Source organism: Diorhabda carinulata, chromosome 2 (genome assembly GCF_026250575.1).
Source record: "Diorhabda carinulata isolate Delta chromosome 2, icDioCari1.1, whole genome shotgun sequence".
Classification (NCBI taxonomy): domain Eukaryota; kingdom Metazoa; phylum Arthropoda; class Insecta; order Coleoptera; family Chrysomelidae; genus Diorhabda; species Diorhabda carinulata.
Genome location: NC_079461.1, coordinates 21155607 through 21179921, shown reverse-complemented (window position 1 = coordinate 21179921; position 24315 = coordinate 21155607). Strand labels below are relative to the sequence as shown.

General features: G+C 31.9%; 4 protein-coding genes across 10 annotated transcripts in view; 2 read left to right on the top strand and 2 right to left on the bottom strand.

Annotated features, from left to right (window-relative positions):
* Positions 1–16038, bottom strand: part of LOC130890879 (lipase 3-like) — a 19929-nt gene extending 3891 nt beyond the window's left edge. The window contains exons 1-2 of one of the 3 annotated variants that reach the window (XM_057795280.1): positions 16012–16038; positions 2283–2542 (exon numbers count right to left, since the gene is read on the bottom strand). In XM_057795280.1, the coding sequence (XP_057651263.1) occupies positions 2283–2531 (249 nt within the window). In that variant the 5' untranslated portion in view covers positions 2532–2542; positions 16012–16038. Of the gene's footprint in view, positions 1–2282; positions 2713–7289; positions 7700–16011 lie in introns of those variants that run through there. The other 2 variants (XM_057795277.1, XM_057795278.1) reach the window with 2 other exon arrangements.
* Positions 3695–8040, top strand: LOC130890880 (deoxyribonuclease-2-alpha). The gene is made up of 6 exons (XM_057795281.1): positions 3695–3833; positions 4286–4460; positions 5550–5784; positions 6271–6574; positions 6633–6768; positions 7836–8040. Exons 1-6 carry the CDS (start codon positions 3739–3741, stop codon positions 7938–7940), a joined length of 1050 nt encoding a protein of 349 aa, XP_057651264.1. The 5' UTR covers positions 3695–3738; the 3' UTR covers positions 7941–8040.
* Positions 9646–21350, top strand: LOC130890877 (myogenesis-regulating glycosidase). Of its 4 annotated transcripts, none has more exons than XM_057795274.1 (11): positions 9646–9808; positions 12135–12171; positions 12223–12435; positions 14332–14405; positions 15371–15518; positions 15581–15894; positions 16973–17232; positions 17289–17582; positions 18659–19539; positions 19601–19780; positions 21091–21350. In XM_057795274.1, exons 3-11 carry the CDS (start codon positions 12232–12234, stop codon positions 21223–21225), a joined length of 2490 nt encoding a protein of 829 aa, XP_057651257.1. In that variant the 5' UTR covers positions 9646–9808; positions 12135–12171; positions 12223–12231; the 3' UTR covers positions 21226–21350. The 4 variants fall into 4 exon arrangements, with proteins under 4 accessions (XP_057651257.1, XP_057651256.1, XP_057651255.1 ...); XM_057795273.1 differs by lacking the exon at positions 9646–9808 and adding an exon at positions 10976–11296; XM_057795272.1 differs by lacking the exon at positions 9646–9808 and adding an exon at positions 10985–11292.
* LOC130890878 (probable ATP-dependent RNA helicase DDX28) lies at positions 21298–24315 on the bottom strand. 2 transcript variants are annotated; one of them, XM_057795276.1, is made up of 5 exons: positions 23674–24256; positions 23401–23616; positions 23288–23346; positions 21550–22188; positions 21298–21490 (listed from the first exon to the last, which is right to left on the bottom strand). In XM_057795276.1, exons 1-5 carry the CDS (start codon positions 24050–24052, stop codon positions 21392–21394), a joined length of 1392 nt encoding a protein of 463 aa, XP_057651259.1. In that variant the 5' UTR covers positions 24053–24256; the 3' UTR covers positions 21298–21391. The 2 variants fall into 2 exon arrangements, with proteins under 2 accessions (XP_057651259.1, XP_057651258.1); XM_057795275.1 differs by having other exon boundaries at positions 23288–23616; positions 23674–24315.

Below are 24315 nucleotides of genomic sequence, written 5' to 3'. Positions count from 1 at the left end.
CGAAGTGGCGGGTAAGGGAGTTTTATTTTAGATTTTGAGCCTAGGGGCCGCATATTGTTGGCCCAGGGGATGAAGAGGGTCTCTTTCGCAGCGGAATTAGTTCGAATCACATAGCGGCCTTGGAGGCACTTAGGCGGCTTGGAATGGGGATTATGTCAGTATTGACATAAACGGTGTAGATAGGGCTAAACCTACACTTGTATTGGCAGTACCTGAGAATGGACTGCTCGTAGGTCAGGAGTCTTTTGAGGAGATATTCGGGCAAGGTGTTAAAGACGTTTGCTCTATATTCGATAATGGGGCGGATGTATGTTTTATAGGTCCGAAATTTCCAACGAGAGCCTTGATGAGATAGACTCGTCTCCGTACTCTGTTTAGAGTGTCATTCAGATCGGCCGTCCAATTGAGAGTGTGAGTGAATTTCACACCCAGATAGACGGCTTCTCTGCGGATTTCGAGCCTCTCTCCCCAAAGTCGCAAGTGGAGGTTTCGGGGTTAATGTTTGCACACGTATTTGGGATGTATGAAGACGAAAATTGGTTCAGAAGATTTTGGGATTTTGGTATTGAGGGAGCGCATGTTTTGGGCGTAGGCGATGAGTCCGGTGTCGTCCGCATACAATTGGACCTTTACTGTGGGGTCAAGAGGGACTGAAGTGTCATACGTATAGATAATATAGAGGAGTGAGGCCAGGAAGGAACCTTGCGGAACGCCAGTAAGTGGGGCAAAAGATTCGGAAAGGCAATGACTAACTTTGACTTTGATGGAGCGGTTGGTGAGATATGAATATATCAATTTTATAGTAGGAGGTGGCATTCGGATAGTCAGAAGTTTCCTAACAAGTCCGGCATGCCAGATCTGATCGAAAGCTTTCTTAACATCCATAAAAATGGTGTTGGTTCATTGCTTTGGTCAAGATAGTTTGAAGATTGGTGATGGCGTTGTGCGTGGAGTGTTCGGACCTGAATCCGAATTGGAGTTTTGGAATAATATTAAGCTCTGTACAGAAGTCCCAGATGCTGTGTGGCGGATTTCCAACAATGAGGAAAGTAAGAGAATGCAAGACAGGCGTCATATAGACCGCAGAGCTTAGGGAGAGCTGTCTCAGGCAGGTTTTTCAATGCCTGTCTTGAGATTCTGTCCCGCCCGAGTTCTTCCCAGCTCGGCAAGCCGACCTAACGACATCAACGGTAAATGGTGCGAGAAGTGGAATGTTCTCATTTAGTTGGGTAATCCAGCGGGGGCTCCGGGTTATGTTTTGGGTGAAGAAGTGGGTTTCATCGGCAAAGTCCCTTGAGAAATGGGGGTTATCAGTTAAAGTAAAGACAGTTTGTAGGCTATTTTTGAAGACGGTAGCTTTGTCTTCGGGTGAGAAGTACTTTTGTCCCTGCACTTCAAGGTGCGACTCTACATGCTTTCGTTGGCCAGTAAGCCTGTAGAATTGTTGCCAAAACGCACGACCCCGTCTATAGTCCAAGTCGGCAGTGGCGGCCTCCCACTTTCTCCGCTTTTCAGCATTGATTTCCAGCCTGACTGGGGCGTTGAGACGATTCCATTGCGTTTTAAATGCAGGGTCTCTAGTTCGAGCGTACAGCCTGTATAACTGTCTTTTCTGACTAATTTTGGATCGGATATTTTGAGAGATTGATATATAGTTGATGTGAACGGTGGTAAGAGGGACGGCGTTGTCTAGTTCTTCGGTAGTCCGAAGGATAGTGGGTTGGGGTAAATTGGAATTCTCCAGCCAAATGGTCGACGATAGAGAATAATACAGCCGCAGCAGTACCCGCCCACACCAAATTAGATTAGGAAAAAAGCACAAAAAAAATAAAAAAACAAAAAAAATTAAAAAAAAATAGTAGAGCCGTTTTTACTTGCAAACCCACTTGTTTTCTCGATCAAAAAACCCCGCTAGAAGAAGTCAGTCAACAAAACCACCACAACCCCCGCCCTGCAGAGGAAAAAAATTCCTATATCGGGGCCAAATCCAACGAATCTCTCTCTAAACTAGGAGGGAGATTGTTCAAATGAAGCGGACGGAAGATTGAACGACAGACTTGTCTATATTAATAACTAATAAACTTTCCAACCTCCAATTCACTAGGCAATGGCGCGAAATATTTAATAGGGGATTTAAGATGAGACCTTTTTGATTTTTTACATAAGTAAATAATTTGATGACATTCCGAACACATAGGGATGAATGAAATTGTATATTATAATAAATTAGATTTGAAGTATTATTGAATAGTTTAGTGGTAAATTTTAGTGAGTCTACTTACCACTGTCAAATCTTCATCCGGATTATAATGACAGTTTTCCAGTTGACAATCTCGTGCAGATATCTCATTATCGTCGCAATTATTGTTTCGAAAAAATTTATCGAAATAACTGCACGTTTTCACTGAAGTCACCAAAGTAATTTCATCATCATTGGGGCACTCGCTTTTCCATATTTTTTGAAAAAAGTTACATTCGGCCTCGGAAATTGGTAAAGCGACTGTCGCTAGTATCAATATTGGTATCAACATCTTCTATATAACTGAGTATTACACTGATTTTGTTAAATAAATATCTTTCCAAGACGCAAAACTGATTTGTAAACTAATTAGTCATTATTTTATCGAAATACATGATTAATTATCATACATATTGTTAATAACAACATTTAACGTCAAAGAAACGTTATCATTTTGTTGAGAAATAATTAATCTGTGAAAAGGTGATAAGATTTTTGGAAAATTTCATTTCCACACTGGTTGACGTTAATTCTAATACAAGTTTCAGCTGTTAACTAGATTTTTTCTTGGAATAAAAGAAAAAAATTCCAAAACTGGTATACCGAGTCGAATTGATACGAGGGTTGCACTAAATGCGACGTTGTCATAGTGTCCAAATAGTCTATAATCCTATTAAAAAATTTTTTTTTCGAATAAAATTTCCTTATACTGATTTTTTGTAAGCAAATTACCAATTTTTACGTATTCTTCTAATTAATACGTAAATTTTATATCTACGAGACAAAGTTCGATTTAATGCCACTTCAATTGCGATAAGACCCATTAAAGTATTTTAATTATCTAAATGTATGAGACATATCTGAAAAATCTCGAAGAGCTTATTGTCATACAAATATCACAGATATGTATTTGGCTCAACGAAAAAGTCTCGAGGATTTTACAAAATTCGGATTTTTGGTTTCAAATAAGCAAAACGACATAAATCTACTTGTTTCAGTTGGGCAGTGTATCTCAGATTGTATTTAATTGTTTGCGTTGAATGAATTTCAGTATAATTTTGTGCGATTCAGAGTTAAATGTTCAATTTCAGTTACCAAAAATTACTTTTTTAGAAATATCTCCAAAACAAAAAACGATACGAAAAAAAGTCCCAAATAAAAAATATAGTAAATAAAATTTCCTATGAAATTATTCTAAATTATTTTGACGTAGTTTTGATAGAAAATGAGATATTTGCAATAGAAAAAATATAAATTTTCATTTTTTAGAAAAAACGAAAAATGTAAATTTTCAAATTAATTTTTTATTATATCACACATTTTTTATAAAAGACTTTTTCCATTTCTTTTTTAATTTTAGAGATATTTTAAAAAAAGTGATTATCCCAATACAACTAAGTCCATTACTGAACCACTTCGAATACAATCAGCATATAATTGTTAGAATCTTTTAAATACCAATAAATCTATAGATTTTATCGGATTCGTCTAATTTAATCATGTCTAATATAGTAGTACTACTATTAGTACTTTTATCAGGTTTTACATCAAATGCATTAGATTGTCGAGATGAAAATAACAACCCTGTAGATTGGTGAGTGAAAAAAAAATCATTTATATCATCGAAATACTATTTTTCATATATTTACTGTTTTTATTGCAATTTAATACAACTAATGACGAGAAACTGATTTTTAAAATAGGCTGAAGACGTCTCTGTAAGAATTAGGGTACAAAACAAGATGGCCGACTATTGTTGGAGTTTACGAAATATTCTAAGTAAAAATAATAAAACATTTGTGAACTCTAGTGCAAGTTTTGTCTTTTTTTGTTGAAATAATACCATCCAAAAAGAGTTAACTCTAATAAAATTCTTCTCTAGTTCTCAATTTTTAATATATTACGATAAATAAGAAATAAAATTAACATTTTATTAACATGTGAAGGTTATGTCGGAAAGAAAACTGTTTGCATTCGTTGATACAAGTATCAGAAAAACGCATGCGTACTCACATTGTTTTGGAAAGTCAAATGAATATATTTCAGGTTCATTGCGTACAAAATACCACAACAACACGACGAAAATACGTTAGTCCAAGAAGGACTCGGCTACATTTACCTAACTTCAGACGAATCCACATCATGGAAACTATCTCAAAATTCTATTGATGATGAAAGTTCTCTTACCGGAAATACGTTAAAAGAATATTATCAAGATAAAGTACGTACATAATTATGATAATTTGATTTTTGAATCACGTGTTTTTGCTGAAAGATTCGTATCAAAATTGAAGTGGATGTTTATTGATTAAATATTTACACTTTTTTCATTTACATAATATATTAAAATGTCATAAATACGAAAGCGTAAATATCGAAAATATTCGATCTTGTACGACTAAGCACGATTCTATATTACCTTGTCTACTTTTAATAGGTTCCCAAAGAATCGAGACGCGTTTACAATGTTTTCGATTTTTATAAAAAAAATCGAAAACCGTTTTAATATATCGATTATTAATTCTTAAAAAATCAGAATGTAATGTTAGTTGTTAGATGTTTTGCACTGAGAGACGGACGGAAGACTAAACGACAGAATAGAATTAAAGTTTAAAATACACGATAATATCATTTAACCCAAAAATTACTATAAGCAAAAAATTACGAAAATATTGAAATGTATTCATCTTAAATGGGACATACTGTACATTTTTATTAAGCAATCTGCTCACAACTTAATTCAATTGTTACATGGAGCCAAGAAGTGGCATCATACCTAAAATGATCAACGTATAATTGATCTTGCACGACTATGCACGATTCTATAATCCCTTAGCGGCTTTCAATACATTCCAAAAGAATAATGTTAAAATATTTCTGTCCAGAAAAACTGTGTTTTCATAAATTGAATACCTATGTAATAATAGAAATTGCCAGAAAAAACATATAATTTGGCATGAAATATTTTTTTTCAAATAATCATGCTGCAGTTATAAAAATTAATGTACAAAACACACAGTTTTTCTATAACAATGGTAGATGGCGCGAAACAAATGAAATTTATATACAAATCTGACCAAATTAAAAAGTTGCGTAACAATCATAGAAATATGTTAATTTTTTTATATGATAAAAATCTGATAATTATATCTGACAACGTTGCATGAGAAACAGAATATTAATTGAGGGAAGTCATTTAAATTAGACGGACGGAAGATTAAATGACAGAATTAAGTTATTACTGATTTAATGAATAATAATTTAAAAATTTTTTTTGTTTCTACAACGTTCATTTATTTATTTTATCTAGGATAGTTTATCGTATATTTTCTACAACGATCAACCGCCAAACCATAGCGCTTCTTCCAATTTAGGCCACACTAAAGGTGTGGTAATGGCTGATTCAGAAGGAGGTTTTTGGTTGATACATTCGGTACCAAAGTTTCCCGATGAAGGTTCCGCTTATGTGTACCCTAATAGCGGTAGAAAATACGGACAAATGCTAATTTGCGTGTCTATGGACTTAACGAATATTAACAAAGTCGGTACGTTACGTTTTAATGATATTGTTGACTTAAAAACGCATAAAATTACGATTTTCAAAGCAAAGGTTTCTATATTGGAAAAAAAGTGAATTTTGATACATTTTTATTCAAATTTTCACTTGTTTTTGGTGTAACGACAAAAACGTATTCAAACCGCTATCTATCAACCAGTAGGGGAAATAAATGGATAAATCTATTTCGATATTGTTTAGAAGTTTAGAAGAGAATTGATAGATGGCGTTACGTGTATTAAATACATTTGATATTAGCAAAATATATGTATTGATATATATTTTAGTATACAGTAGGTGTAAAAAGAGTCGAAGAATAATTTGAAATTTGGTTTTCTCTTTTCACTCATTTAAAATTCAGTTTTAAATAAATAAATCTAGTGTGTGATACATGCTCTGATCGAATAGTTATGAGGGGGTCGTTGATTATAAACGATGTTAGATGAAAATAACGTTCACCGAATTGTTTTTGTAGGAGTACAATTGCAGTACAACGTACCCTACATTTACCAAGCGAACGTTTTGGATAATATGGAATCAGAATTATCGGAATTGGCAAAAGCGGCTATGAATGTAACTGTAGATCAAGCTCCTTGGTCACATGTCACCGAAATCAATACGAAAAACAACTTTACATTCACATCTTTCGCTAAACATAATAAATTTCATCAAGAATTGTATGAGGATCTCGTTGCACCTTATTTGGAAACTGATTTGGAGGTGCAGACCTGGCCTAGGAGCTCGGGAAGATTAACATCCAATTGTTCCGAAGAATATAAGTGAGCATCGATTTTTAACGATGTGAAATTCAAAATTATTTCTTTAAAAACGTTTCAGGGTGTATAATATAGAAACAATTGAATTGCCTATAGACGAAATTAACTTTAAATCTACTGTAGACCATTCAAAATGGGCGGTTTCTAGGGTGACTTCCGACAAAACATGGGTTTGCATAGGTGACATCAATAGGGCGGTATGTAAATCATTTTTTTATGAAAAATGTATTCAGAAACTAAGGTCCTGGATCAAATGAATCGCCTATCAGTTGATTGCGAAGATTGGTCTCTGTTTTTGTAGTACATTTCAAATTTTAAAGATAACCTACAAAAATATTCTATTTTTGCCGACTTTAGAATGATATATAGTTGATACCCTGTACTAAGATTACAAAAAAACATGCAAAACTAAAATTTATACAACCAAAATTTCATTTCATTTCATTTCAATTATATAAATTCGAAACACCTCGTATATCAAACAAAAAATCATTTCGTCTAATTTTTTATAAAGTAAAAAAATTGATAATAGATTTTTTTATAAATTTATGTAAGTCGAATGGATCAAAGGCCGGCCCTGGCCAACGACGAAGAGTACGCGATTGTTTCCAACGAAATATCATTAATTATATAGTTTTGAATCACCCCGTATATGAGACTAAAAGTCATTTCATTCATTTGTATTCTAGTATTTGAAAATAATTATTACCAAACTTACCACATTAAATTTTAATACAAAAAAAACTATTTTTAATTTCGAGGAACCAAAAAAAATACGAAAACCACCTTGTAAGTTACACCACTGATAATAATTAATCATAAATGAATATAAATGAGTGATTAATAACATTTAAACTTAAAACTAGGAAAACAACCATCAGCTGATTTCTTTTACCCATCGATATACTAGAGTAGAATCGATTCTATTATATAACATTCGAATTATTCTCATGAGCTCGATCATAGTTTCCGAAAACCATTCGTTATATGTCATTTAAATCATTCAATATTAAAAGCTAAGTACTTAAAAATTATCTATGAATAATTCGAGATACTGGCGACATCGACTGGAATATTCTCCAAACACTATTTGTAGTTTCTTATATAATTCTTGGTCAGACGTATAGATGACACTATTCGCTCTAACGATAAATAATTTTAGTCAAAAATGTTTCGTGTGTACGAAAATAACATTTAAAAAAGAAAAAAATTAGAGTGAATTTGTGTTTTTCGAGCAATATGAAAATTATTCATCCAATTTCAGCAATATCAATCATTTAGAGGAGGTGGTACAATATGTTTACCCGACCCTGTAGTATCCCAAATATTCCAAAATTCTGTTGGTTCCATAGAAGAATGTTCGTTATAAGATATATAAAAAACAATATTTCTTACGATTTTATTCATCGTATTATAGTAACTATTAATTATGTATGTTTCATGGTTAGAAAAATAAATCTTCACTAATATACACTGATTTTCTTTCTCCCTAAAAATTATTTTAATGATCCTTCATATGAAAATACATTTAAAACTTTCAGATCCTGAAATATTTAGACGTACGTGACAAAACATATTTTTATTCTCATAGTTGCCACGTTGTATTTTTTTTTACAAACGTTGATAAAGAATTATAAAATATGAAATTATTGAATATAATTTTAAAATTTGTCATTAAAATTAAAATATAGTAATTATTATTTTGAAAAGTAATTTTTTGATTCACATTTCTCATAAAAATGATTGAAATTAGCAGTAATTAAGATTAAGTAAAAAATTTTACACGGTTTTGATAATAACAAATCTAGCAACGTCGAAGATCGATGCCACACGGCTGCCAACGTATAATGGTAAGTTCCCCTGATACACAAGCTATCATTTCACTTACATTTCAGTGGTTGTAGATGTCATTACCAATATTAAAATCGCAATTAATTTCTTAGCTAGACTAATTAAAATAGCGGCTAATTAGTTAATCTATTTATGTCAAAAGTTATTTGTTTATTTATAAATATTTTTAACGAAATCCATTTCCTCCAAATATAGTCCAGGAAATAAATCACAAAACTTAATAAAACCTGAGCAGTAAAAGCTATTAAGATGCATGCGAGAAAAATGGATTTTGAAAAGTGCTTCTCGAATGATTAAGAAATTTACAACTACACCAAGGTACCTGGTGCTCAAGGTGATCGATATCTACGTCATCTACTGGAGTTTCTTGGGAATTCGTTTAGAAATCGGGCCAAATGAATACATATTGGGGGCTTTTGACATCATTGAACACGAATATCACAACAGAAAAAGTCTACGATGCACCTGGTGCATCAGGTGATTGACATTTACGTCGTCTATTGGAGTTTCTTGGGAATTCGTTTAGAAATTGGTCAAATGAATACATATTGGGGGCTTTTGACATCATTGAACACGAATATCACAACAGAAAAGGTCTACGATGCACCTGGTGCACCAGGTGATTGACATTTACGTCGTCTACTGAAGTTTCTTGGGAATTCGTTTAGAAATCGGGCCAAATGAATACATATTGGGGGCTTTTGACATCATTGAACACGAATATGATAACAGAAAAGGTTTACGAGGTACCTGGCGCACAAGATGATCGATATCTACGTCGTCTTCATGAACTCTGTGAAAATTGGTTTTTAATTGGGTCAGATTAGTACATCTTGGGGGTTTTTGACATCATTGAACACGAATATCACAACAGAAAAGGTCTACGATGCACCTGGTGCAACAGGTGATTGACATTTACGTCGTCTATTGGAGTTTCTTGGGAATTCGTTTAGAAATTGGTCAAATAAATAGATCTTGGGGGTTTTTTACATCATTCTTTGTTTTCTCCCAAAGTAGGGTGATTCTGTTTCGTGATGAGGGGTGGATGTGTTGAATAACCTTGAATTAATGCTTCGCTTCTCATATCATTAAATAGAATGATTCGTCAGACGAATTATCTTGGCGTAATTGAATCTACTTGAAATTCCTCAATTTTCTTAAATTGTAATACAAATTTCATGTTAATGGAAACGCTAAATTGTCGCGTGGTGTGGGTAGAAAACGAGTTAAATTTTTATTCACAAACGAACCTCATTTATCGAAAATCCTCCTCAAAAGTCATTAAAACAAAGTTATAATCAATTAAATTACGATAAAAACACAGTGATAGTTTTTTGTTCGTATATAATTAGCGAAATCATGATTTCTTCTATACAAATATTATAAGTAAGTACGAATTATTTATTTTATAATTATTGTTTAAATAATAAATTTATTATGGAATTAAGGACATCAGCTTTTACTTATAATTCCAATGATTATGATTTGAAAGGTTGATATGATAACAATAATAATTGAAATTTATCGTATGATCAAAAAATATACCGGTTGTCCCAATAAAAATTCTATAATTGTACCGGGCGGGCTATATACCAGGACCGGATTATATTACAGGTTTAGGGAAGGTAACATTATAATAAAAGTGGCCCAAAAAATACGTGGAAACTATTTTCAGAATTTTATTTCCACTACTAGAGGGCGTATTTGAAAATATAATATCGAAAAAGCTTTTTTTATATATAATTCACCGAATTAAATGGCATTAAATGGCACGATAATCGAATTCTTCATCAAATTCTGGGCACTTTTGATTCTACAAGTTTTAAAATCATAGGTGGGGGAGAGTGGGAATTTTGTTATGAAAAATAAGTCCGGTTCTGCTTCATTGATGATTTTGTTTGATCCAATTGTTGAATTTTCTTCGCTGTTCATGGCCTACCGGTAGAAGTTGTTTAATCAGTTGGATTTTTTAGTCATACAGCTGTAAAACTTCAGTGAAAATGTCAAATTTTTGTACCCTAGGACGTCTCTGTGAATTTTTTTTCGATATCCTTTTCACAATAGATGAATTAGGCACGTGATTCGTCAGTGGTGATTAAACATCATTTTGATAATAATTCGGTCGCGATGTTTACATGTTGGCAGCTCCTTCAATCTTAAATGTCCTCCAAGGGCTCCAAGAATTTTGTTTCTTTCGTCGATTTCCCTGGTTTTATCTCCTTCGTTTATCACTTTCACTCCCGATAGACTTCCTTCGACAGCTATTTCATCCTCGGCGTTATTCACTGCCATTTTTACCAAATGTGATATTTTCTACTTATTGAGACATACGCCCGCTAGAAATCCACAAAGAGGAGCTTCAGGTTTAATCCTTGGTCAGAGCTATTCCTTCAGTATAAAAATTTGATCACTAGTTGCATTCGGTCAAGTATTTCACGCAAATTCGTAACTTTGTTCACTGGACTATTATATAACAACGTCTATTTGATATTATTCATAAAATCCACGGTTTTTCAAGGTTACCCGGTGGTATTTGAACAATCAAAACGTATCCCACTCTTCGATGGAATGAGATATCAACAACAAAAAAACCGTTATTGTTATGTAAAGTTTTATTTCTTCGGAATATTTATAACACCTTGTATATTCGACGTCGCAGCTTACATAAACATACGTATCCAATAAGTATGAAATAAGCCGGCAAATAAATAAAAATCTAATCTTATAATTATTTAGTAAAACATCGATGACGATATTGTGTAAATTATAAATTATGTTGTTTCCGATCATTCAATTTTTAACTTTATATCGAAGAAAATTGTTGAAGATGTGATTTAAGTGTGTGTGGATTCGTTATTAATATTTTCTTGGTAGGTAGGTTGAAATTCTTGAAATTATGCAATTTAAACTCGTGTTTTTAGGTTATCTTATCTTTTAGATCCATTATTATATAAGTAATTTGTTTCTATAGTGAATCTGAAGATTTAAAACTTTCGAAAATGGCAAAATATTCGAAATATTTTGTTAATTTTTTATCCTAATTGAAATATTTTTATATATCCAAAGCTTCGCTCTCATATACGAAAATTTCAATAACTTAATTAAATACATGTGATGGTATTTCATTGATACAGCGTTTAATTTCGGTTTTCAATGCTTCGATATTTGCAGAATTTTTGGTATAAAACTGTGACTTCAAATAACCCCACAGCCAGATGTTTAAAAAGGCAAATTCTGCTGCTAAGTTTACATTTTGATGTATCAAACTTATCGTTACGTCCCCGTATAATATACGAAACATTGTATATGTAATTATAACACTTAGGTAATTGATTAGTATTCTGGTTTATTTAATACGATGAAATTCCACTTGACGACAATATAATTTCTAAACTTGTTTATAATTACGCAATTTCTCTTTATAATAGAATATAAAACATTGCCTGTTATGGTATTCAAAGTCAAATTCCGATATAACTTCAAACTATCATTCTTTTTCTTACTCCGAACAAATATTTTATCTATGATAATAAAATATATCGAATTAATCGATAATTATAATCGATTTAATAATGACATTTCATATTTCAGTTCTTAGATATATACATATATATTTTATTTAATTAATTCTAAAACAAATTACGCTACGGAAAGTTGTAAATACCAACTTACCCTCGTATAAATATTATTAATCCCTTTGTTTTATTTATAGATCTAAGGATTAACAAGTGATACATTTTATTTTGACGGTAAAACTTTATTATCAATAAAATTCGACAAGGTAAAACAATTTTTTTTAGCTTCTAAAAATGGACAGAAAACATTACAAATATGATAAAATACATGAAAAAGAAATACCGAAAATAATTTTGGCAGCACCGTCTACCGAGAATCTTGATCATTTAAATGATAATAATCAGATTGAAGATATCACCCCGAAACCTATGAGAAGGAGGAATAGTATATCCATGCCAAATCTGGACGATCTAAAAGTATTTATTGAAAACGAAACGGTAAGAAGTGAACCTAAAGACGGCCCTGTCGCTATGAAATATAGTTACGAAAGTTAATTCAATATTTAGTTTGATTTTATTAGCAGCACTGTATAAAAAATGTCGTAACTCAAAAGATGAGTTTAAAAAACTCTTATTAACTCTTAAATGTTAAAATACTTACAAATTATTATTCAAAAATTATGTATGCAATTAAATTATTTATCTATATATGGTGATAATGACTATTGCATAAATATTATATCACGTGCTATTGAAACATAATTTCACGTCATTTCAATCACATGTGAAAATTACTTATAAATATTTTACAGTTTTCGTTCTTAATAAATTTAGAAATTTTAATCGAAAAATGAAATAATCTAAATTATTATTCTCCATAAACTTTTATTATTTTAGTAAAATATTTACTGACAGTAAACAAACTAACCATCTTTATTCTTTTTCTTTCTTCAAATATCTTAAATAGCCACGGTCACGAAATGTATAAATATCAACTGTGAGGAAGCGCGACGTTGCCAGGCCTATTCTTTTTCTATTTCTAAAATGCCGCGTATAGGATTTGTTTGCTGTATTTTTATTATACATATATATATTCTTCTCAATCTTTTTTGGGTTAGTATAGGTTAAGGTTGGATTAAGTTAATTGCAAATACTTAGTTTCAAAATGCTATGTATTTATTTTATTATGGAAAAGTTATTTAAAAAACGTGATACAATATTTTATAGCGAATTAAGTATCTTTATTCTCTGATATTGAAGTTATGAATATTATTTTCATGTAGCATAGAAATGTTATCGTCCATTTTATATGACATATAATTTTTGGGGCATCACGTATCACTATGGGAAACAATTTGGCAACATAATACGTTATCGAAAAAATTATGACCGTTAGTGTTTAAGATCGTGTCTGGAATCTTTTGAGAGAACTAAATAATAATAGTCCAGGATATTTCGACCAAAATCGACAAAAAAAAAACGAAAAGCTGATAGACTCCGCATATCAAGATACAGTTTTCTGCATTGCGTTCAAGAAGCCGCCAGTTTCTACATATAGTGGTTTCTTATTTTTGAAAATTGCATTCGGTTGCAATAAATGCATTTTGCGATTACACAATTAGGTACGTTATAAAAATGATTAGAAACCCGGAAAAATCGCTCGGGGGTTTTTGGGAATGCTGAATCCAATTCTGGTATTAGAATTAGAGAAGCCTCTACGGGGGTGATCGGATATTTATTAGGGGAAAAATTGCTCAATATCGATAATGGGTGCTTTCGGGGAAGCTTAATTGATTGCCAGTATTAAATTTCTCCTCTTTCTTTGACATATTTTCTGATTATGAACAAGAGTATCGACACCATCGGCAATGGAAATTTCTTATATAGACTAGAGGGAAATATGAAAATAGTTTGAAAAATTACTTCTATGAACCCTTTAATCTATGTTGATATAAACGTCCTGGATTATTATTTAGTTTTACCAATCTTCACTGGACTATAATAGAAGTAGCGGTGTAGTAGTGACGTAGCGGTATCACAATTTCGAGTTATGAACGTAACAGTACATGATCTCACGTGATGCAATAGTAATTTAAGTCGTTATTAGTACAATAACTAATACTGGGATTAATAGCTTAATAAATGACATTTTAATTACTAGTATTATGATATAAGAATAACGTCATTGATGATGATAAATTTAATAAAGAATCTGATTGTAATTTATAATATTTTATACCTTTTCAAAATTAATTTTTTATAAGTTTTTGATGAATAAATTTGAAATTACTTTTTAGAATTGTATAAAAAGGTGGTTTATGATACTATTGAAACTATAACCTATAAAATATTTTATGTATACGAAATACATTGTATGTATACCTAAATTTTTAGGATGATGAATCGAAAAAGAATTTAGTGGATGTCAACACTATTGAAGAAGAAGATGACGAATTTCAACATATCTCGTGAGTTTAATTTTAACATAGTTGCCAGATGTTATTTGAAACGAATCAATTGTTGTAACTGTTGCGATTAGGATGTCAAGTTAAATACGAATTTGGCTACATCTTTTTAATTCGATTCAATGAAATACGAGGGAACTGAAATTATCAAATTGAACTTAATAAAAGTAATAAACGTTAATGCAATTGCAGTTTATAGTGATTACCACAATTATATGAAGTAATAATTCGATTGAGGATATTTCGTAAGGGTCAAACTTGGAACAAATAATTTCAATAATAAAAAAATATTTTATACTTGAATATTTTATGAAACTTTCCTCAAAAGTTTGCAAATATTATGACAGATGTTTTACATCGTTGCCATGTTGTATGGTTTATCCAGTTTTCAGCATGAAATATTTCAAGTTTATCACTTTAAATCAATAAGAAATAAAAACAAAAGTTTGAAGGTGAATTTCAATTTTTCACTCGGACAAATGAAAAAAGTAAAAAAAATAAAAAATTTCGATACAATTACTTGATTTTAAAAATAAAAAATCTTACAATAACCATAACCGATACCACAATGTTGCCAATATGTAGAATATAATTCCCCTGTTACGCTAGCAGTGATTTTACTTACACTTTGGACTATAACTGTCACTATAAACGTCAAATTTCTTCTCGTAATTGTAACAAAAGTTATATTTTCAATTGTTTTGATGCCACGATGTTGCCAACATGTTTTTTATACAAAAAAAAACAAAAATGCGAATGTAATTTTTATAACGAAATATATAACCTCCCAATAACTACGCCTATGACAAAATAATAGTTATAACGATCATATCCGTTTAGCATCTCATTCTTGTCACTTAGTTCTATACAATTTAATCCTTTAAAGTCCCCAGACGTACATTAAATGAAACAAGAAGTTTCAGACATATATAATGCATTAAAGTTGCAACTTCCGATCTGGTTTGCAGTAATAATTTACAAAGAGTTAGAAGAAAATCCGTACTTAGTTCTACGATGTTAAAACCACCAATAGAAGAAGATTTATCGCCCAATTCCCCCACAAACTCTATTACTTCCGTAAATTCCATAGCTAGTTTACTTAAAGAAAAATTTCAGGTGTGTATAATCATTTTAATATGATATACTACCCCAAAACAACGTTAGAATTTCTCTTTCAGAATATCCCACAAACTATAAGAAGAAAAAAATCGCCGGAATACAAAACCAAGGTTTTCGTAGGTTTGCTGTTCACTACTATCGTGGTTCTCATCAGCACGGCGTATATTCTTTATCATCAGAAAGTTTTGGCGAAAGTTTATTTCGGAAATATGAAATTTAATAAAGATACAAGAACCCTTAAAATTTTTAACGAAGAAGGTGAAGATATCGTTAAATTAACTTTAGGAACTACCATAGATTACGATATAGTTTTAAATTGTCTTCCAAAAGATTCCAGAGAAGATGGAAGCTTGTGTTTGGAATGGATGAATAGGTAATTATTTATTATCATTTTATAAAAAAATTTGTACATATAAAAACCAGTGTAATATCGCTTTTGAATAATATATTGTCGGGTAGTGCAGTAAAATGAATAAAAAAAGTTTAGTACATCAAATTAATTACCACCATGATATCACTAACACGATAATACTACAAAATTTATAGATTCTAACCTTTTCTATTGATGATATACAACACGTATAACTATAATTAAGTAACAGCATACGTTATTTTGGGATTTATCACGATTTCATAATGTTGAAAAGAGATATACAATTAAGTTCTATTCATAAGAACTATTTTAGTCTGTCATTTTCCGCAATCAAATCGATAGAGAAAAACAAATAAATTGTATTCATAAAAAGCCAATTTCGATCTGATGAATGTCATTTTCAGCAATCGAATACATAGTGATATACAATCAGATTCTATTCATAAAGAATTTTTAGCAATCGGATCGTTTCTATTATATACAAATATATTTTATAAAATCGTTTCTTTTATTTCTAATTATTTTTCTACACTGATTACTCGAAATTTATTATATAAATTTAACACTTTTTAAATATTGCCAAAATTACTTTTCATTTTATATGTATTCGTTATGTCTAACAGTCCAGAACTGAAATACTGTAATGAAACTAACTTTTATTTTACTAATAATTCAGTTTTAAATGAGTATCAGATGCGAAATAGTCTTCAGTAATTACAACAATTATTATTTCTTATATAAATTTTCATCTGATGAATTAACATTTATTCAATTGAGATTATTTAAATACTAGTAAAAATATTTAGACACACGACAAAGTAGTAGTAGCCACTTCGTTTTTAGCCTACCTGTTAGGTGTTTATGACAACGTCAAACATCAGTGGTTGTTTAATTGTAAGACCAAAAAATGTTTTTGGCTGTATATTTAATAAATATTTTTGTTTTGTCACAAATTTAGTGTATCTCGTTTTTATTTAATGGGTCGATTAAATATAAACTCTAATGTTTCGATACATTTCTTTTATTTGTTTGGTATGAAAGCAGGATGAAAAAAATGGAATTATTTTTATTTATTTAGGGCACGATTATACATGAGTTTTTACAATTTGGGATCAGATGTAAAATGTTACAACTTGCAGTGGGTTTCATTGTCAGACAACCTAGCGCCTACGGATTGTTTCGACATGTCAAATGCTCATTGGTACGGCGGCGGGCAAACAGCAGAAAGCGCTTGGCCTTTAGAAAAAGGCAGTCACTTCTATCAACCCTTCATCACTGGTAACATAGAAACCCACGAATGGGGTAACGTTCTTAAAAGATACTTCATAAACTCAAAAGGTAAACAAAATATAAAACCGAAAATATTTCTCGTTATCGCTAGGTTCGATTTTCAGGTGTGGCGATTATTATAGATAACGAAACCCCTCTTTACATTTCCATCAAAGATTCTCCTAAGGAGTTTTGCCTCAGGGCTCAATATGATAACTTTGCTTTTGTTAATAAATTCACTAGCACTGCTCAACTCAATTACAGTATGTGTACTAGCACTAATATGTCGCAATTACACGTTTTTTTGAGCGAACATACACTTTGGGACGGTTTGAAGAAAGAAGATAGTAACATTATTGATTATTTTTTGACCGAACCTGTTTGGGAAATGCCAGAAATGAAGGAAGTATTAACAGAAGGTAAGAAGCGAGTATCTATTTAAAATTGATCTACTTGATGATGGAATCACTGATAAGATCTAAGTTTACTGACTTCCAAGACGTGTTTTTTTATTTAAAAATACTTAAATCTAAGTTTAGTGACTTTTTGGAAGCATTTGCCTGCTTAAAAGTACTCAAATCCAAGTTTAGTGATTTCCAAGACATGTTTATCTACTTAAAATTACTGAAATCTAAGTTTAATGACTTTCAAGACATATTTGTCTACTTAAAATTACTGAAATCTAAGTTTAGTGACTTCCAAGACATGTTTTTTTATTTAAAAGTACTTAAATCTAAGTTTAGTGACTTTTTGGAAGCATTTGCCTACTTAAAAGTACTCAAATCCAAGTTTAGTGATTTCCAAGACATGTTTATCTACTTAAAAGTACCAAAGTCTAAGTTTAATGATTTCCAAGACATGTTTTTTTATTTAAAAGTACTGAAATCAAAGTTTTGTGACTTCTAAGATATTTTTATATGCTTAAAAATATTCAAATCAAAGTTTAATGACTTTCAAGACATTTTGTCTACTTAAAATGACTGAAATCTAAGTTTAATGACTTTCAAGACATATTTGTCTACTTAAAATTACTGAAATCTAAGTTTAGTGACTTCCAAGACATGTTTGTCTACTTAAAATTACTGAAATCTAAGTTTAATGACTTCCAAGACATATTTGTTTACTTAAAATTACTAAATCTAAATTTAGTGACTTCCAAGACATGTTTTTGTACTTAAAAGTACTGAAATCCAAGTTTAGTGACTTCCATGACATGTTTGTCTACTTATAAGTCGTCAAATTAATTAAAGTTTAGTGTGAGTTTCTTGCACTCGTATGAGCGCGGTTTAAACATTTCAATCGTAAGCGCCCGATCGGATTCCCAAAGGACATCGTCTAATAAGGCACAACGGGTCTATCTAAAGGCCTACGTGTTCAACGGCTACCCACAATGTGCCTTTGAACCATCCTTGCAGTATTGATTAAATAATAAAGCGACCATATCGTTTTAGTCGTTAAAAATCGAAGTAATTACCCCAAATTTTCTCTATTTTAGTTTTAATTGACAGCGTCACGACCGAAATCGCGAATTTCGTGGGTACATTGAAACAAGGACACATCCTATTCAACGAATTCTGGCAGAACCAAATCGGCGATTTCGAATTAGACGAAAAACGATTTACGAATTTTAGTAATTTCATGACTAAGCAAAGCCGTCGCGGTTTCCGAGTAGTTTTCACCATACAACCGTTCATATCGACGGAAAGTTTCAATTTCGCCAAAGCCGTCGAAGAAAATCTACTAATATCTGAACGATTCAGCGATAGAAGAATACCGGCACTGACTAGATACAAGAACGTACAAAGCGCCGGCGTTTTGGATATAACCAACCCCCGAACAGTCAATTGGCTACTAGATAAACTCAACAACATAATACAAACTCATAAAATCGATTCGTTCTATTTGGACATGGGTACGGCTTACAATATGCCCCTGTATTACAGTTGCCAAAAGGGTTTATTGAACCCCGACGAATACAAAACAATATTCACCAATAGTTTGCAAGGGAAAGTTAGTTTGTTCGGCGTAAGCAGCGCCATTGAACGCCCGAGGTCTCCGAGCTTCGTGGTACTACCGGAATTCGAATTTTCCTGGACGGGTCTTCGAAACGTCGTACCGACTATACTGACTTACGGTATACTCGGATTTCCCTTTCTGATACCGGGCGCCGTTGGGGGCGATTACGCGACTACCCAAGACGTCGTTATCGTAAACGGTACCGAGCATATCGTTCTCGAAGATCCCGAATTGTATATAAGATGGTTACAATTGGCTACGTTTTTGCCTGTCGTCAGATACAAACATCTACCGAGCAGTTATTCCCAGAAGAATATTTCTTCTTTGGCGAAAGATTTGGCGAAGAAACGGTACGATTACGTGAGTATTTATGCTGTTTTAACCGATTGGGTTGTGGAGTTTTGTGGGATTTGTGTTCCAGATAACGCCTAAATTGAAAAAATTCGCCAGGGTGTCTTTGAATTTGGGATTGCCTATCATTAGGCCGTTGTGGATGTTGGATTCAGATGATCCTAATTGTCATTTGGCGGCCGATGAGTTTTCCATAGGGGATGAAATTATCGTAGCCCCTATTTTGTATAGCGGAGCTAGGGAAAGGGAAGTAAGTCACGTTTTTATTTTGTTGTATTTACTTGAAATTTTATTATTAAAAAAATGTTTAATTCCAATCCTAAATGTTCTAGTAGAGAAAATAATCATGTGAGCAGGTCGGTTTTCAAGTAATTTTTGTCTATTTTCACTCTTTTTCACTTTAGCCAGTTTCGGGGCTTCAAATATTTAATAACTCTCAAATCACGTGGTTATGTCGCTTTTCAAATAATTTCTATTTATTTTCTTTCTTTTCACTATTTTCCACTAAATGTTTCACTTTAATTAGTTTTGGGGCTTTGAATTTTAATTTTATCATTATTTACTATAAAATTACGTCGCCTTGTCGCTTTTCAAGAAATTTTGTTCATTTTCACTCTTTTTCACTAAATTTCTTACTTTTTTACATAAATTTTCATTTTTTTCACTAAATGTTTCACTTTAGTTAATTTCAAGACTTCAAATGTTAATTTTTAACATCATTTACTCTGGAATCACGTCGCCATGTCGCTTTTCAAATAATTTTTATCCATTTTCACTCTTTTTTACTAAATGTTTTAATTGTTACATAAATTTTCATTTTTTTCACTAAATGTTTCACTTTAGTTAGTTTCAGGACTTCAAATGTTAATTTTACCATCATTTACTCCGAAATCACGTGACCTGGTCGATTTTTTTGTCCATTTTCACTCTTTTTCATTAAATTTTTCGATATTTTTTAAAATTTTTCACTTTTTTCATGAAATGTTCAACTGTATTTAGTTTTAGACCTTTCAATGTTCATTTTACCAATATTTATTGCGAAATCACGTGGCAAGGTCGATTTTCAAATGGGTTTTCTCTATTTTCACTCTTTTTCACTATTTCACATAAATGTTTCACTTTTTCATGAAATGTTTAACTTTAATTTCGTGGCTTCAAATGTTAATATCAACATTATTCTCTCGCAAATCACTCGGCCACTCTTTTTCACTAATTGTTTCACTTTTTTCCATAAATTTTTCACTAAATATTTCACTTTAATTAGTTTCAGGATTTAAATGTTAATTTTACCATCATTTACTCCGAAATCACGTGGCCAGGTCGATTTTCAAATGCTTTTTGTCCATTTTCACTAACTGTCTCACTATTTCACATAAATTTTTCACTAAATGTTCCATTTTAGTTAGTTTCCAAGCTTTAAATGGTAATATTGATATTATTTATTCTCAACCACATTTTTCAATCGATCCCAGTCTATTTTCACTATTTATTTCACTATTTATTTCACTTTATCGTCATCGATCAATATATTTTTTCTCTCAATGTAATTCCAATTTCAAGATCTATTTACCTGCCGGAGTTTGGAAAGACGGAATCGACGGAAGTTTACGTAAAGGAAATCGATGGATTCACGATTATAGAGTAGAAGACAACGTCGCCTATTTCGAACGTATGCCCGACGATACACGGTTTTAGTTATTAACGCGAATTAGACAAAAAAAAATTTGAAAAAATCTTAAAATATGTGTTCAGGGGTACGAGAGACAATTTTACGTTATTTAATGATAATTTATTGTAAATATATTTAATTGATAATACAATTTATTATTTTTCCCCTTTCAGGAATATACGTATTTCCCTTTCAAGCCGCTTCCCTTTGATTCCTCTCTATTTTCCTTTGGACTAAATTCGTTATATTACCATCAACGTTGTCCAACGGTTCATTCCTCCTTATCGCGAGCTGAAATTCGAAATAAAATGTAACGATATAAGAATGATTCAGATAATGGATCCGTTCACCTCTATTTGTTGGACCATTTTAACTTCCTGTAAGCCCGCTACGAAATTGGTGACTTTACACGATTCCGAACTACCCAATCTTCCAACTCGTCCGATTCTATGCAAATAATCGGCGGCGTATAAAGGAAAATCGTAATTCAAAACGTGTCTAACTTGCACGGTATTCAACCCTCGGCTACCAACATCCGTAGCCGATAATATCTTGACGTCACCTCCTGCGAACCGATTCCACTGGTCTATTCGGATGAAATAATTCATGTCGCCGTTGATGTTCGCGCAATTTATGCCGTTTTCTCTCAAAAACAAAGCCACCCAGTTGCAAGTTTCGTTCTTATTCGAAAATATCAACATCGGTTGAGTGTTTTCTTTAGCTAACTGTAACAAGTAACCCGGTTTCGAAGATTTAGTTAACCTCAAAAATTTCTGGGTTATATTCAAAAGCGGTTTGTGGATTTTCGGCGAAACGACGTGTCGTAACGACATTTCTATAGGCTCGAATACCGGTGGAAGTTTTCTCGGTATCGTCGCCGAAACTAACAAATTTTGCGATTGCGGCATTCGTTTTATTAAACTTTCCATTCGGTCTACGAAACTGTCGTCGATTAAAGTATCTGCTTCGTCTAATACCGTGAATTTTACCTAAAATATATATTTGACCGTTGTTAAACCAGAAGGCCGTTAAAACATAGGCGACGATAAATCAAAAACGTGTAATTCGACTCTATTAACAATCACGCAACGTTGAATAAGCGAATTTAAATTATAACAAACCTTATATCTAATATACCTGTGGTTTTGAAGATGTGCTTTTATTAGGTTCCCACTCACCTTCCATCATCACACCAAAGTGAGGGGGGCGTGAAGACGAATTGTGGAGAGGGGCGCGCGATATTAGTTGAATATTTAAAAAAAAAAAACCATTTATTAAAACTACATATATGTTGTAGAATTTGTTTGCATTTACTATCTCTCACTTTGACAGGAAATATAAACCGAGAGTATCCGAGAATTTCTGAGCTCTCCCCTCCACCACCACGTCTTTGACTAACGACTCAATTATATTGTAATCCACTGGTTAAATATATGACAGTTGTTAAACTAGAAGGTGTAAGAATAATGTTCTGACATAATAATTTCCTAATTACAATTAGGCAACATTGCACGAATTAAACCTAGACAGAGATACTCTTGTGTCGGGAACCATTAGAATCTGTTATTCATCTAGTTAAGTGATACAAAGTGTCCCTTATTTTACCCTCTACACTGACTGCTCCAAATGGGAACCAACGTCGTAGTTAAATGATTCCAAGTACCATTAATGTATCAAATTGCTTACTTATATTTTATATCAACGTATCATCTCTGATTACCTAATTTTTGTCTTATATTAACGTGACTGTGAAGAATCATAAATCTACCTACCTAACTTCAAGTTACTATGATTTATCGTACACTTACCGCTACTAATGGGAACCAACGTCGCAGTGAGATACCTTACTTTGGCTTTCGTATTTTGTAATATAACTTCAATTAAAATCTTCAACTTTCTGTGTAGCTTCAGTGTTTCTAAATCTATTCATTTATTGAGTCAAACGTGTTCTTAAAATCTATATAGATTTCATGTATCTCTATATTGAGTTCCCATGGTTTTTGGACTATTTTGAATGTTTTTATTAAAACTATTCCACCTAATTGATCTTTTGTATTTTGAAATAAATTCGAAATTAAAATAACTTACCTCGTTTAATTTATATATCCCAACGGTTGAAAGTTTTCCTAAAGCTCCTGGGGTGGCTACTAAAATATCAATGTCCTCAAAAATGGGATTCATCATTAGAGATTTAGTTTTACCCCCGACGACTGTTTTTGCTACAACTCCAACAGCTTCGCCTAATAATTCCGCTATTTCTCCGACTTGGTAAGCTAATTCCCTATTAGGTACTATAACGACCGCCCTTGGAGTATTTGGATTTTCAGCTTTTTTGTTAATCAAGTCTTGTACTATTGGTAAGAGGTATGCTAGTGTTTTACCACAACCGGTTTCTGCAGCAATCATCACGTTGTATCCTTAATAATTATATTAAAATTAATACAATATTAATAGCATTAAAATTATTACAATACCTAAACGTATCTCATTAATAGCTCTATATTGAAATTCCGTTAATTTGTTTATATATAGATTCTTCAAAACCGGGATTAAACTTGTATGTATACCTACGTCTTGAAATGAATACGTCGGGGTTTTTACATCTTCTAATTTATTTACGGTAAATACGTCTCCTCTAGATTTTAAATGCGCCCATCCTTTCGAAGCTAAAGGTACTTCATCTAATTTACTATAATAAACACCGGCGTAATGATTTAGATTTGAGCGTTTACAACTGATAAGTAAATCTCGTCCTTTTTTCTTCAATTTAGGTACGGCTTGTGATAGAAACGCACTTTGAAACACTTCTTTTATCGCATTATGTTTAAATAAAACTTTTGAACTGGTTAACATTTCTAAATTCGAAGTAGTTTTCACTTAAATTAATATAATTTACTTGTAATAACAATGTAAATTAGCCCTAAACATTGTGTGGTTTATTTCACGTTGTAGGTTATGTTTTTACAAATTGTAATTCAGATCGTATCGATATATAATCGATTTTTTTCCATTAAATAAAGCTGTGTTTACACAGCAAAATAAAACTTAAATTACTATTGGAAAGACACTGAAATGATACTTGCAGTTAATACGTCATATGAATTAAATCAAACTGT